General features: G+C 33.1%; 1 protein-coding gene across 1 annotated transcript; it reads right to left on the reverse strand.

Moving 5' to 3' along the window:
• Nucleotides 1-10,888: 10,888 nt before the first annotated feature.
• LOC129939857 (insulinoma-associated protein 1) lies at nt 10,889-13,205 on the reverse strand. Its single transcript, XM_056048033.1, has one exon. It carries the CDS (start codon nt 12,898-12,900, stop codon nt 11,545-11,547), a length of 1,356 nt encoding a protein of 451 aa, XP_055904008.1. The 5' UTR covers nt 12,901-13,205; the 3' UTR covers nt 10,889-11,544.
• Between the last annotated feature and the right edge of the window lie 2,417 nt (nt 13,206-15,622).

Here is a 15,622-nt window from a genome sequence, read left to right on the forward strand (position 1 = left end):
GCTATTTTTTAAAAACTCTTTCATTAAGCATTTATTGATTTAATATAAATAGATTGTAAACATTATCATCCGTTGAGTTTCTTTCACTGTTGCCATCTTATTCACAAACTTAGCCACCATAATAACTACTTTTGCCAAAATCTTCTACCGTCTCGGCACTTTGCAAAACACTGTACATATTTACATCTAGTATTAAGGATCTTATTTTTTAATATTAATATCTAATTATTTTATACTAATTTTCAATTGCAAGTAATTTGTCCAATAAGTTCCATCAAAGATTTCAAAGATAACAAATTTGTTGATTTAGGTATGCTAATTAATATTATTCTTCTTGTTATGTTTTTGTTAATAATGTTATGATTTGTTAATTTAATTATAAAATAGTTCTTTAATGCATCAAGTTGTGTCTTTATCAAATTATGTATATGACCCAAGAAATAGACAAAGAATCAGTTCCAAGTTCAGCCGACGAGGTTTCTATCTCATTTACATTTTTCGATTGCAGTCTTCAAAATCAATTTTTGTTGTGTTAGTGTTAGTCTTATCAATTCCAAAACATACAGACTACACCATCTCCCAACTTCAGTTCGATTGAAATTTCTAGATGTCTATTTCTTTCAGATCCTTCTCTGAGGATAGTGTGAATTACTATATTTAAGGACTAAACATTAATGAAAAGGTTACTAGAGGCGTATACTTCGATCAACTAAAACTCTCTCATTTAGCCATTTTAATGATTGCAGCGTGTTCCAAGCAGAACTTTTGGCCATACAAAAAGTCTTGTAGTCTTGTAATATCCGTCGCTATTAATTCTCTGGACTCTATAACAGTACATAACTGTCGATATAATAGAGATGGCAGAGCAGCTCATCATTCAACTTTGCCGGGTGCCATTCCATACGAAGTTCGGGGAAACTGTAAACCGGCGATGAATTCGTCAAAAATGGTACAACATTGCGTATGGCTATTACTGCTTTACCAGTCACTTTTAGTTGAACCAAGGGAATTCAACATGAGGTGAAACAACATAACTATGAGGCAACGAAAAACATTTGGCCTTCCCTAGATTACGGGTGCTTACTATGGTGATTCATTTCCGGAACAAAAAAAAAAAAAACAAAATTTCTCGGTGCTCGAGCAAAATATTAATTTACTTATAGAAACAAAAATTCTCAACAAAGTAGAGCTCCTAATATCAATTTTAAGTACTTACAATTTAAAATTGAAGTTTTCCCATTTAAAATGCATGTAAAAAAATACTTTTTTTAAAAAGTTCTTACGCTCATTCACCTTTTACAATATTGTCAACCGGTTTAATGGACCTTATAGGGAATTTCACGCTCTTTAAAATTGCTTTGTGTTTTTTTTTTGTGTAATACGCAATGGTTCGCCAGTAAGAGTCATCAAAGTTAAATTTTTTGAATGAAAAGTTTTTTTGCATATTTATTGTTTTTGACTTTAAATTATTTCAAAATTTATTGGAGTACAGAAAAAATCATCCAAAAGTTGCAGAAGCTGCTTTAGAAAAACTTTCTAAACATTGGTAATGCTTAACCGAAAACCTAACAGGCTTGGCTCTTTTTGACAAAAATATATCTCGAGAAGAAAAATTAAAAATTTTTGATTCGATCAGAAACAAAAAATCGAGCAATACTAAATATTCTCGATTCACTTTAGATAAAAAGAATTTTGAGATAATGTCATCTAATCGAATAATTGATTTTATGAATCAATCTCTCACTATTTTCGAAAAGCTTAATTTGACGTATGAATTTTTAGATAATGACCCTGACTTTTGGGAGCTGGATGATGAATACATTGAAAAATTAGGTGTTGTTAACGATACTGCTGAACGATGTGTTGCCCTCATTGAAAAATTTAACGAGTTTGGTACGTATGATGAAAGTCAGAAACAATATCTATTATTAGCAGTTGAACAGTGCAGAAACAAATTTCCAACGTGTGCCAAAAAGCTGTACTCAGCTCGTAATTATTTAATATTTATCAACTTGTTTTTTATGACTATGAGATGTTTACTTACTTTGCAACATATTACCTAATAATGTAATCCTCTGTTTGTTTTGTTAAAGTTTTGTTGTTTTTTCATAAATTAATGTGTTATTTTTATATTTGTCATAAATGAGACATCATAATAATTCTAAAAAGGTTGTTGCTATAGAGAAATACATTAGTAATCAATAAAAAAGTTCAATTTAAATAGCATGATTGATTAGTATTTATCAATTTCTTAAGTTTTGAGGCATAGAAATGGCTGTAAATTGAATAAATACTGGTCAAAGAACTATTTTTTACTAATCAGCACTTTTTTGCGAATTGCTCAAAAAAATTGGCAAAAGCTTTACATTTAAAAAATTGAACTTTGATGACTCCTACTGGCGAACCAGCTCGAGTTAAACAAAAAAAACTCGGAAACAATTTTAAAGAGCGTGAAACCTGTTGACAATATTGTAAAAGGTGAGTGAGCATTAGAACTTTGAAAAAAAGCATTTTAAATGGGAAAACTTCAATTTTAAATTGTACGTACTTAAAATTGATATTAAGAGCTCTACCTTGGTGAGAATTTTTGTTTCTATAAGTAAATTAATATTTCGCTTGAGCTTCGAGAAAAAAAATGTTTGCGGATATGAATCACCCTAGTGCTAACTATAACTGAAAAGATTGCATATAAACCCGGCAATTGTTGTCACAGCCATCAGACACTGATTTTTGCAGAAGATGTATAGAAAGAAGGCTGTTCAAATGTAGTTTAAAAACAAAGCATCTCTTAAAATGGTCTGATAAACCTGGAACTCACTAATATAGTCTTTTACGGTTCGCGAGAAACTTAAACTGGTTTCATTGAACTTATTAAAAAGCCTACAGATTCATGTGATGGTATCACAGCTTTTCACTCCAATGAGAAATCTACATTTCTGCAAAATATTGCTACGAACTTTGAATATTTTACAGATTTTCAAAAAATAATATGCAGGCAAGAAATAGCTAAATACATAACAAAATTTATTTTGTAAAAGGGTGTTTTATAAATCAAAAGCATATGCGCTGTATCTTATTAAATAATCAGAGATCAATCAGATCTCTAATCTTTCTTTGACAGGTCCAGGCCTCAGTGCCATAAATGAGAACCCGGATGATGAGTGTCTTATAGATGGTGATTTTAGATGCTCGAAAGAGGACTTTACTTCTCAATTGCCTTCTAAGTCCAAAGAAGCAGCAATTTGCAAGAGTTATTCTTCGTTTTATTTCAGCGCTGGTGTCGTTGTCTGTGTTAATAGCGGTACCTAGGTAGATAAAGTCCTGAACTACCTCAAAGTTATAGCTGCCCATGGTGACGTTTTGTCCAAGAAGTCGTTGTTCAGTGTCTTTTTTGATGACGGCATATACTTGGTCTTGCCCTCATTGACCACTAAACACATCTTTTTCGCTTCCGTCGCAATGCTCAAAAACGCTCTACTGACATCACGCTTTGATCTTCCAATTATGTCAATATCATCTGCGTATCCGAGTGACTGGATGGACCTTTGGAAGATTGTGCCTCTAGTGTTGACGGTTGAGTTTTGCACAATTCTTTCCAGAACGATGTTGAAGAAGTCGCATGACAGTGCATCGCCTTGTCTAAAACCTTTTTTTCACATCAAATGCATCGGTAATATCTTTCCCGAGTTGATAGAGCAGCGTGCATTCTCCATCGTCATTCTGCACAAACGGATAAGTTTGGCAGGGATGCCAAAACTAGACATAGCTCTGTAGAGCTCTTCCCTGTAGATGCTGTTACACGTGGCTTTAAAATCGATAAAGAGATGGTGGGTATCGATTTGAAGTTCCTGGGTTCTTTCCAAGATCTGCCGTAGTGTGAATATTTGGTCGATAGTGGACTTTCCTGGTCTGAAGCCACACTGATAAGGACCAATCAGGTTGTTGACGAACGGCTTCAGACGTTAACATAATACGGCAGAGAGGATCTTATACGCAATTTTAAGGAGACTGATGCCTCTGTAGTTGGCGCAATTTAGAGGATCTCCTCTCTTATTTATCGGGCAAACTAAGCTGAGATTCCACTCATCGGGCATGCTTTCTTCCGACCATATTTTGCAGATGAGTTAGTGCATGCTCCCTACCAAGTCATCGCCTGCTGCTTTGAATAGTTCGGTGGCGATGCCGTCAGCTCCAGCAGCTTTGTTTGACTTCAGTTTAGATATAGCTATCTTCACTTCGTCAAGGTCGGGTAGGCGGAGTTTTTGATATGCGTCGCCTAGGTTGAGTGCTTCTATCTCACTTACAGCGGAATTCGGTTCGTCATCGCCGTTATATAATTTGGAGAGGTGATCTTTCCATATTCTCAGCATCGACTGCGGTTCTACTACGATGTTTCCCTGATCGTCTTTACAGGCTTCAGTTCGTGGCTGATACCCTTGAGAGGTTTTTTTTTTATCTTTTGGTAAAATTTACGAACCTCATTCCTGTTGTGACATCCCTCTATCTCATGCTCTCTTTTTTTCCATCTAAGAAGCCGGGGTTCCTCTCTCCTCTTCTGCTCGTAGAGCTCGCGAGCAACTCTGGTCCTTTTATGCAGCGCCGTTTTGTATGCCTGCTGTTTCGCTGCATGCGCTTGCCGACATTCGTCGCCAAACCAGGGGTTTCGCAGTGGTAGCCGTGTGAAACTTAGCACTTCAGAGGCGGCATCTCTGATGGCTGCAAGGCAATGTTGCCACTAGTTTTCAATGCTTAATGCAGGCAGCATAGGACTTCTTAAGAGGTTATTAGAGACTCGATCGGAAAAGGATATGACAGTCTGTTGCGATTGTAGCAGTCTAACGTCGAATCTTCTCACAACTTTCCACTGGGGTAAGAACCCCATCTCCAGTTGAGGTACTAGGCACCCGATTTTCACCGCGGGGAGGTGAGCGTAGGAGTTGATAGACAGAGGTGTGTTTTAAGAAAAACCTGTGGACGCTTGTGTTCTCTTGAATGCACATGTCTACCATTTGAACATCAGTGCCTAGTACTAGATAAAATTGCTCAATTAAAATTATTAAATTAAGGAAATTTAAGAAATGAGGTACACGAAAAACGATGGACTGAGAGCTGGGAGTCATTCCGTAATTTTTAAAACGATAATCATCAAAACGATTATCATTAACGATATCGTCAATAATTTGATTCAAGTAACTTTTTTACTATCATCTCGTCTATCGTTTTCAATATAAGTTAACTGAAATGTCAAAATGAACCAACGAAAGATAATGCTTGCTCGATAACTTGAAAATGTTATTAAACTTGATTTTTGTCTATGGGAAGTTGTGAAAATTTGCAACAATTTGCTTTTTACCAAACTTACCAACTGTTTTGTGGTGTTTATTGTTATTGTTACTCTTAATGTTTTTATTTTTTGCCACGGACGATGAAAAAATTTTGAAAAAACTTTGAACAAAACTATAATGGTTTAGATTATTTAACAAGTGAGAAAGATTTATCTCTTAATAGTCTCCATAAAAGTATTCATTTAATTTTTTTTTCTGAGTTTTGATTTTCACTTTGTAACAAAACTCGATAACGAAATAAAATAAACATTTTTATTTCAATTTTCTTAGTTAGTGTTTGGAAATCAATGACAGACGAAACCTATTTAGCTATCGTGCAAAGGCTATCGTTTTGGCGATATCACTTTGACAATTATTGTCTTACGTGAAGTGAGACTATCGTCAAAACGCTATCGCTATGGCCCTGAAGGCCAATTCTTGGCGTGAAACGAATCCAGTAGATATTAATGTTGGTCACATTAAAAAGCTTTGTTTCCCTGATTACGAATATGTACATGCGAGACGTCTAGGTGGCAGCATTTTCCCGCAGACATATCCAGTTTTGGGATTTTTGGAAAACCACTTGAGATTGTTTGCATTCGAAATCCTTTGACTTCTTGACAGACAGACGCGATTGACATCACGGGTTTTCCTGAAAAAAAAAATCGGATAATAGTTTTAGCCCATTAAACTACATCGCAATCAAAAGCTATGTTTATATCCCACTGAACAGCTGGAGAGCGCAATAAATATCACAATTTTTTTCTTAATTTATTTTTTAGCAATGTGATTTTGAGGGAAACACTTTTATTAAATATTAGCTCCAATAAAATTAAGAAAATATCAGCAAAAGTTGAAGTGGTGCTAAACTATTGCCAACCGTGTTTTAATTTACGAGTGTTATTGGTGTTTTTTAAAATGGTTGGTGATGACAACTTCTTGTAATGTACATCAATATTTAAAGATTTTTGATTTCAAAAAATTAAAGTTTGGCTGGCAGAAGTTTTGTTCAAATCAAACAATAGATTATCGCGATAAAAGTCGATATTGATTCATAGTATTTTACAAATTGTTTTATAGAGGTAATTTCTGGAAATATGTGTAAGTTCAAAATTGTCTCACCCCTAAAAATGGAATTGTGACTGATATACATAAGTTTAAATTAAAACAATTGCGAATGCTAATTTATAAACTTAATTGTACAGATATTGTCTTGAAATCAATACAAAGAGTTTGGTTGGCTTGCAATAATTGCATTCCAACTTTAAGGCGTCAGTTAAGCTGCTAATATAATTGGTGTTTGAATTTGAACAGAAACAAATATTGATATTTGCGCAATAACTTTGGAAGGTTTAGATTCAAGGAAAGTTAATATGGTGTGAAACTCACTTCATAAACGCGATAGAAGTGAATCTAAGGATTTTATGATAAAATTGTAAATGTAAAACCCATTTCAGACATCAAATGAAAATACACTTTAAAATTAAATTTAGTTTATTAAGAAGCCATACCGTTTCAAAGTTTTGTGCATTGTTTTTGGAGGGCACAAAATCAATGTTTTCTACTGCGGTCATGGTTCGAAAAGATAGAAAACCAAAATGAATGCATATCGTCATCACACAATTTTATCAGTATTTTATAAGCTCAGAAAAACAAACCGTTTGATGAAGAAAATTATAAAGAATCGATACATAAAGTTATTGTTTATAAAATTATATATTGTAATTGTTTACTAAAATGTATGGATTTATGCACAGAAACAGAAAACAACGAAAATTGTTTAATGACCATAAAATAAAGAAAAAACATTAACACAAGGTTAACAGGTCGTTAATTTGTTGTATTATGTATTTTATGATTTAAAGCACAAGTTTGTTCCGAAATCTTGAAAAAAATCGCAAATTAAAGTGACTATTTTAGATTTGCTGTATTGTTACTCTATACTTGTCTTTGGAAAAAGTTTTTACACCATTGCAAACTCATCTTCAATTTCATTTCAGTTGCGAACTCTTTGAAAGTTGATTATTTAAAAATTGATTAAATATTAAACTCTTAAGATCTTAAGGGGCCATACCGGTGTACATTTTTTCTATGCATAACGAATTTACATTTAAAAAAAGTATTACTTCAACAATTCAAGGACGTATAAATAATACTTTTGAAACGCAGAATTTCACCAGCGACCCTTCTCAGCCATGCAATGGCATGTTTGGATCACTTGGCCCATTTTTATTGAAACAACATTTTTCAATTTGTCTTGAAATTTTAACTCTGTAGGTATTCCTAAATATATGTATTTATTTACTCTACGATAATGCAGGTTTTGAGTTAAAGGTAATAATAGAAATTTTTATAACGTTGTCATTTTTTGATATATTTCGAATATACAAGGTCAACGTAGAGGAAATACCTTTCAGTTTAACGACTGTTTCAGTTACTATAAGAAGAACACACACATACATTGAAAATTTTAGGATGTTATCGGAGTAATTTCCTTTTAAATAATACTAAAACCTTAGAATTCAATTTATAGATATTATAATTAATTAATGGCTATTTAAATTCGAAAAACAAAAATTTTCGTTTTTTAGGTTGGGTTGGTTCAAAATATTCTTAACCTATTCTCTGTATCGTGAGTTCTTTTGACGTTTTGTTTTTATGAAAGTGGTACCAATTTTATATCTTGATTGAGGGGGTGTCAACGTTGCCAGGTTTGCCAACAGTTACTATATACAACATTTTGTTTTTGGCTACTCTTAACACAGCGGTGGCATAACGTTGTTTGTACTTGAAAACATAATTGAATACATGTTTAACACATGAAAGTTTTAACTCCTTAAATAATTGAAGACACTTCCTTTTGAAATGAATTTTCTTAGGGTGCCTTGCGCAGTTTTACATGTAAAATTGTATTTTTGATGTTGTACCTTTGTGTATCATAAACATTTTTCGACGTCAAGAGTTGGTTTCCATACGATAATTGTGCTTTGTAAATCAATGTGGTTATTTTAAAAATTTTACAGAAAGTGTATTAATCAATTTTATTTCTTTGAATTAAAAAACATATATTTTTTAAAATTTCGTTGAGTATGTTGAAATATGCTCAAAAACTCCAAAGCAAGAAATTGAATTTATCAGGTAGTAGGTTCTCCAGCATACAGGTTCTTATTGATTTTTTAAGACCTTTTTAGTTTGAACATTAAAGTGGTTGTCTTAAAATTCGATTTTATGGCTCCCTGACTAAAAGTCTGGTTCTTAAGTGAATGTTTGTGTTTTTTGTTCAAAACCATTTATTATTTTATTTGAAATTCTTTAAGCTGTGTCAAGAAACCACAACGCAAATGTTAACAAAAAAGTCAAATCCCAAAACCTAGAAACAGTTCTGCATACCAAATATTCTGATAATATTATTCTTTAATAGAAATTTAGCTAATGACAACCGACGCGATAGGTTATGTCTTAATAAAGGATTTTTCAATTGGCTCGGGTAGATTTTGGCACCCCGTAGCGGGCATATCGTTTTGGTGACATATGTCAAATCTTTTGTGTATTATTCAATTGTTTATTTCAAACCATCATCAGATGATACAAATTTAATATCAACATCAGTGTTTGCAAATGTTGCGCGCATTCACAATCGACTCGTCAACGTTAGGTAACCAAATGTGATACAACCGGGTCAGTAAACAATCAGCCAACATCCGTACGTTCAAGGAACGCAAGACCAGCTGTGAGCAGAACCCGAGGCAGTCTATTCCCCGTCGTGCACAAGATCTCGGCTTTTCGAAGACTTTAACTTTGCAAATTTTGCGACAGGACTTGCGCCTACACCCGTACAGAACCAACTGACCCAGAAGCTTAAAGTTCATGACCATAGACAACGCGCCTTTTGTTCGCTGACTGGTCTTCGAATCGTTTGGAAGATTAACCCAATTTTGGCCGAAAAATCATCTTTCGTGACGAGGCTCATTTTTGGATAAATGGCTGTGTTAACAAGGAAAATGACCATTCTTGTTTTATTCCATTTCAACATCTACCCGCTCTTATTGAAAACCCCTTTATATAGATAGAAATATTAATGTTCAAGATCAAGGATAAAAGAATGGGTGTGCAAACCCCAGTGGAAAACCAGGTTACACACTAAAATTCAAGATTTCAAATAAAACATCATTCATTTCATAGAAAACTCCTTTATTTGTCATTAAAATGTTAGTTTTTTTCTGTATAAAGTTAGAAAAATATAAAAACATTATGCTTATAGTTATTTTTTTATTTTTAAATTTAATTTTAAAAATTCGCTTACAGTAAGTACATACTTTTAGTATCACATTTTTTTATTCAAACTTTTTCTTTATTTTTAAAACTTACAAAAATATGTTTCGTTTAAGATTTAAATTTTCTAAAAAAATATTAGTTTTTTAATTTTATAAATTGATTCTTTTTTTATTTTATAAATTTAGTTCTTTTTTAAATAAATTTCTATAAAAATATTTTCTTTTTATTATTTATACAAAATTTGGTTCTTTTATTTATAAAGATATGATTTAGCGAAAAAATTATTGTTTTTCTTACATAAGACGTTCCTTATTTTTATGTTAACTACAAAACTTGTACTTTATCATCAGAAGTGTGATTTTAATTTGTTTTAAATACATTTTTAAGGAACAGTATAGTTGCGATATTATTTAAATTTCGTTGACATTTTTTATTTGTACAATTTTCGAAATGAACTTTTTATATAATTAATATAAATACATACATACATAGATTGTTGTAATAAAAATAAATTAAGTTTAATTATTAAAATTCTTAAAAAAATAATTTTTGGTCTAAGCTGTAGCTTTGTGGTAGCCTAACATTATTTTTGGTAGTTATTAGCTGGTTTTTGGGTGTGTAAGTTTAAATTACAAATTACAAATGAATATTGAGTTAAAAATATAATAATTTAAAAATATTAGGTAATTAATATTTAAGTAAATATGCCTTGAGAGGATCATTTGTTACAATTTTTTCTTACAAACTAAGATGACTAGATTTCACTCGCGATTTGCAAAAATCTCACTCTCAATCAAAAGATTACAAAGTTCTTAATACAAATTAATTTTAAAATATAAATTTTAAAATAATGAAAAATAAAATACATTTGTTTTTAACCCATTTTTTAAATGTAAAACAAGTAAATATTTGGTTGGAATGGCTAGAATAATAATTTTTTTGTTGGATTTTTATTTTCAAAACTATTATAATTCGAGTATGATAATATTGTATAATTTAAATGACTAGAATCGTGATTGAATTGATAGTTTTTCGCGTTTTTAATTATTTTGTATAACTTAAATTAGTTTTCTTTTTGTTCAAGAAAATGACTAGAATTATTTTTGTTCGTGTTGTGATACTTTTATAATATAAACATAAAAATTCTATTAATATTATTTAAATTAGAAAAAAAAACTTAATTTAAAATTATTTGTTACTGTTACAAAATTACTTGGTTGTAAGTAAAATAAATTAATTAATAACTAAACATGACTAGATTGAACTCAATTCTCTCTGTTGGAATAATTTCCAAATAATGTACAAACTTAATCTTAAATAAATATAAACTTAATTTAAAAATAAAAATAAAATGCCTATGGGAAAAAACTGTTGGAATAAAACAAAACTGTAAACATTTGTATGTATTTTCTCAATAAGTTCAGAACTAACTGCACTAATTAATATAAAATTAGTTTAATTATTTTCCTTATTTTTTATGAGTCTACTTTTAAGGATGTTTTTCACTTGCATTATTTAAGTTACATGAACATGAATATAAAAATGAGATATCGTCTTTTTTGTTTAACAATTAAACACTTTTAAACATTTATAACCAATATTTAAATTAATATTAAAGACTGCCTCTTTAGTGAGTTTAAAAAAAAAAACAGAAAACTTAATCAAATCGAATCAAATCAAATGAATTGAAATAAACAAAACTTGTATTTTAAAAAACTGATTAGGCAAAATTAACAGAATTCAAAACAGAAACTTGAGCAAAAATAAGTAAAACATTAAAATAAATGAAATTTCCCAATGGCAATACCTACACTAAACTTTCTATACACAAAACTTACCCTTGGATTAATTTTATTCTTGCACTTGATTGATTGCCAGCACACATCACTTTTACTTTTTTGCTTTTCTTAATCCCTCCACATCACCGATTCTTATTATGGTATTTCTAATGAGCCATACCCACCACTACTGTCGTGTGCTGTATGACTGAGGTACAATTTCTCAAATTCGTAAGGGCTGTGGCGGCGATATTCTCCTCCTCGGTCAGATTGTGTTCGACTATTTGTAATCTGCCCGAGCTCGAACTGGAATCGGAATCCATGGAATTCATATCATCGTAATCGTTGGTGTAGATGCCTTCATCTTCGTTTGAGTGAACACTCTGGGCATCTCTTCCTGAGATGACACTCTCGCTCAAAGATTCCTCCTTCACTCTGATGGGCTTGCTTATGGATGCTTGTTTCTTGTGTGTCAATTTGTGCTTCCTGAGGTAGGCTGCTCTCTTGAAACTCTTTCCACATTCGTCACAGTTGAATTGGGATGCTGTTTCTTGAGATTCCGGTTGAATTTGGTTTTCTTTTTTGGTGTCACTGATGGTCTTCTTGGGCTTGTGCCATCTTCGATGGGAGGCCAGGTTGGCTGGACAGTTGAACTGTTTTCCACACTCGGGACACCGGTATTCCAGCAGAACTATGCAAGAACAGCGGTGCTGAGCTAGCCCAAAGGCATCATCGAATTTGATTCGACAAAGCCTGCACACATAGTCGCCGATGACATTCTTAATGGCCGCCAGCTCGGCTTTGGTTTCTTCGGTGATTTCGACAATGTTGTACTTGGGGTCGATGTCACCATTGCTGTAATGTAGATTCCCCTCGTTTATTTCTTCCAAAGGTCGAATTACTGTTCCGGAAACCGGAGAGCTAGTATCCTCATCGAACTTAAGCTTCCTTGTTGCCTTATTGCGACTGGGCTTGGCTGCCGGGGGGTGGGCTTTTGCGGTCTTTGGTGCGGACTCACATTTAATCGGTTTTGAAGGGGTGACATCACGTTTGATGGTCAAATGAACTTCGGTCTTCATCATTTTGCCAGGGTTATTGTAGCTTGTTGAGGATTGAGAGGTTTGGGGGTAAATTGAATCAACAGCTAAATTACCACCTGCTGACTGAGTTGACTGGACTGACAACGAGGACGACATCGATGATTCATCGGATGCTTGAGAGAACTTTCGTTTCCGTTGCGGTGATGGTGGGGGCGTGATGGGTGGTTGTTCATTTTCTTGTTGGCAATTTTTGTCGTTGTTGTTGGAAATAGTGCTGCTGCTCGATGTAGTTATTTGGTCATTTGGGGAAAATGGCTTCACCGACAAGTCCAAAGGAATCTCGAATTTGGTCTTGAGATTGAGATATCGACTTCTGTATTTTGGTGGTAATTGGGCGACAGTTGTTAGTAGTCCCAGGCCACTAGTGATGCTGTGGTGTTGATGGTGTTGAATTTGGTGTGAATGCTGAGATAGTGTTGCCATTATTGTAGCATTATTCACTTTAACAAACAATTGTTGACACTTTTATTTTTTATTAACAAAGAAAATAATTTAAACAAAAATTTAAAATAAAAACACGAAAACAGGAAAAAACTTTTTAATTTTTTGTTTTTATTTTTAGGAACAAAATATTAAGAGATAACGTTCCTTGAAAAGAGCCAACGTTCCAGGACCACGACTCTGCAATGAATGACTAACTCAATATCTGTTTGTCCTGCATTTATGGCGAAGATGGATGAAACTTCTGACTCTAAAACATCCCCTTTTATTGAGTCTCGTCGTCCTCGTCTAGTGTAAGTACTACTATACTACTATACAATCTCTTTTTACACAACATCGGTAGCGGCAGCGGCATCGGCGTGCTCTCTAACACATATAGTATCGTCATCGCTATCGTATCGTATCGTATTGTATCGTCAGTCAGTCACTCCACCACCACCACTCGGCCTCGCAGGAATCTCTTAGTCTTGGCATTGTTAATGACATATTAGTCACCCTTTTTCCCGATACGTCACAGTGTTTTTCTCTGTTGTTATCCTGCCTGTTCTTTGGTGGGGTAGGTACAGCAGCGGTGGCAAGACAACAACAAAAAAGGTAAAACGAAAAAGTGGAAAAATCCTTCCCTCAGGGTTGCAACACTCTGCTGCACCACTATACTTGGTTTGGTTTGTTCTTTGGTATAAGTATAGTTCCTGTGCGATACTGATGTGGATGGTGATGGTGGTGTAAAAGGATTTCTTCCTTTTTTCTTTTTTTTCATTTTAAGCTTGATGGCGATTGTTTAGATTAGAATGAAATTTTTACTTTAGAACAATATTGAAAATTATTATTCCAATTCCACCCTATCGAAATAGCTTAGGGTGGTGCCGAGTGGCGACGGCGGCGGTTCAGAGTATAAAGAACATTTTTCAACAAACATAAAAGAATGGAAAAATGCTTTTTAGAAGAAGGAATTTTCAGGACTCAAACAATTTTTGGTTACGATGATGATGATGATCAGAAAAAGGGGTGTTGTGTCTGTGTATTTGTGTTTAGTTTGTGATTGTTCTTATCGTAAGTGAATTAGGGGTTGCTAAGCAAGCGTCAAGTGAACTTCTTGGTTACGCCTGCGTTGATAAGGCAACATAAGAGTGTTGCCGGTGGTCTTTTTTGTGTTCGTAATTTCGTAGGAAAGTAGTTAAAGTTTTTCTTCTTTCTTTTACATTTCAAGCATCTAACTCACATTTATGTATAGTTTAAAAAATAATAGTGATATAAAAAATGCTTTTTAAATTTTTATATTTGAATCACAATTTGTCTCCTTCTTACTATTGATCATTTTATGTCTTCGAGTCGTTCAATTTTTAAGCAATTTTTCTCTAGTTAGCACTCTACGTAAGCGTGTTGGTAGTTTTATGTCCAACAATGCAAATTTGGTGCGAAATTTAGTCACAATAGCCCGAATAGTCGCTTCAGTGGGTCGAAGTGGTTAAACTGACCATACGCATTTTAATTATAAAATTCAATAATTTTTAAGCATTGTTCGTTTGTAAGACGATTCACTGTTAAATTATAGACGAAACTGAAGGTGCTTGACAGTGAAACAAAACACGAAACGTGCTTCAGCTGTTTAAACCAGTGTTGCCAAAAAGATAATAGCTAAAAATCACCCTTTATGAGAAAAAAAATGTTCAAGAAATGCTACTAAAATTCGTAAAAATTGGTTTTAAACTAAAAATCTCGGTACCAAATTTTGAAATCAAACTATTTCATCAATATGCAAAATATTGTTAGTAATTTTTAATTAATTTCAATGACAATTTACAAAAAAAAAAACAGGAAAACTCACAAAAACAACAAAATTTGATAAGAAATGGTTTTCGACTCGGGTGGGAAGTTATCAGTGTGGGTCGCACCCCAGCCTAATTTTGTTTGCATTGTTCCAGAAGGGTACCCCCCATAGGACTGTTATTTTGTTTTTTTACTTTTCTCAAACACTAATCAACCGATTTCAATAATTTGTCTCTTACACTGTCTCAATAATACATATTTGATAATCAAAAATTGTATTGTTTTAAATACTTTTAATCAAACATTTAAATAATGTCATTTTTATTTTAAAGTTCTGCTCAAGACAGGTTTCGTGCTTTAAGAAATTATAGTTTTTTTAGTCTTCTCTTTAAAGAAATTATTTTCTAAAGTCAGTTAGGTATGAAGAAAAAAGAGCGGGTTATCGGAAATAAAATAAAACTAGCATTTCCTTAAAAATGTGTTTTTTCAAAATTAAAAATTTATTGTTAAGCAAACAAATATAAATTTGTAGTTTGTTCCTCCTTCCCCCTTATTTTCAATTAGATTGATAACACCTGTTGCGCGATGGTTCGTGCGTTAGACTGTCATGCTAGAGGTCTTGGATTCGTACGCCTGCCTATGCAATTTCAATTTATTGTCACCCGTACTGCCTCTTGCCAGGAATCGACAAATCCTCCAAAAGTAATTTTTGTCATGAAAAGTGCTTGCTCAAATAAGCCGTTCGGATTCGGATTACGACTGTAAGTCCCCTCTATCCCTTCCAGGTATCCATTCCATCCAGAGATGAATGGGAGGACAAAAAACTCCTGGATAACAAAAGTATTCATTTTTATACAGATGGATCTAAGACAAATGAGGGAGTTGGTGGTGGCGTGTACTCAGAAAAGCTTAATCTAAGCATCTCATTCCGCCT

The sequence above is a fragment of the Eupeodes corollae genome, chromosome 1 (genome assembly GCF_945859685.1).
Source record: "Eupeodes corollae chromosome 1, idEupCoro1.1, whole genome shotgun sequence".
In the NCBI taxonomy this organism is placed as follows: Eukaryota; Metazoa; Arthropoda; class Insecta; order Diptera; family Syrphidae; genus Eupeodes; species Eupeodes corollae.

Excerpts from the sequence above, each read along its gene's own strand:
- LOC129939857 (XM_056048033.1), bottom strand. The coding sequence starts at position 12,900 with ATGGCAACACTATCTCAGCATTCACACCAAATTCAACACCATCAACAC.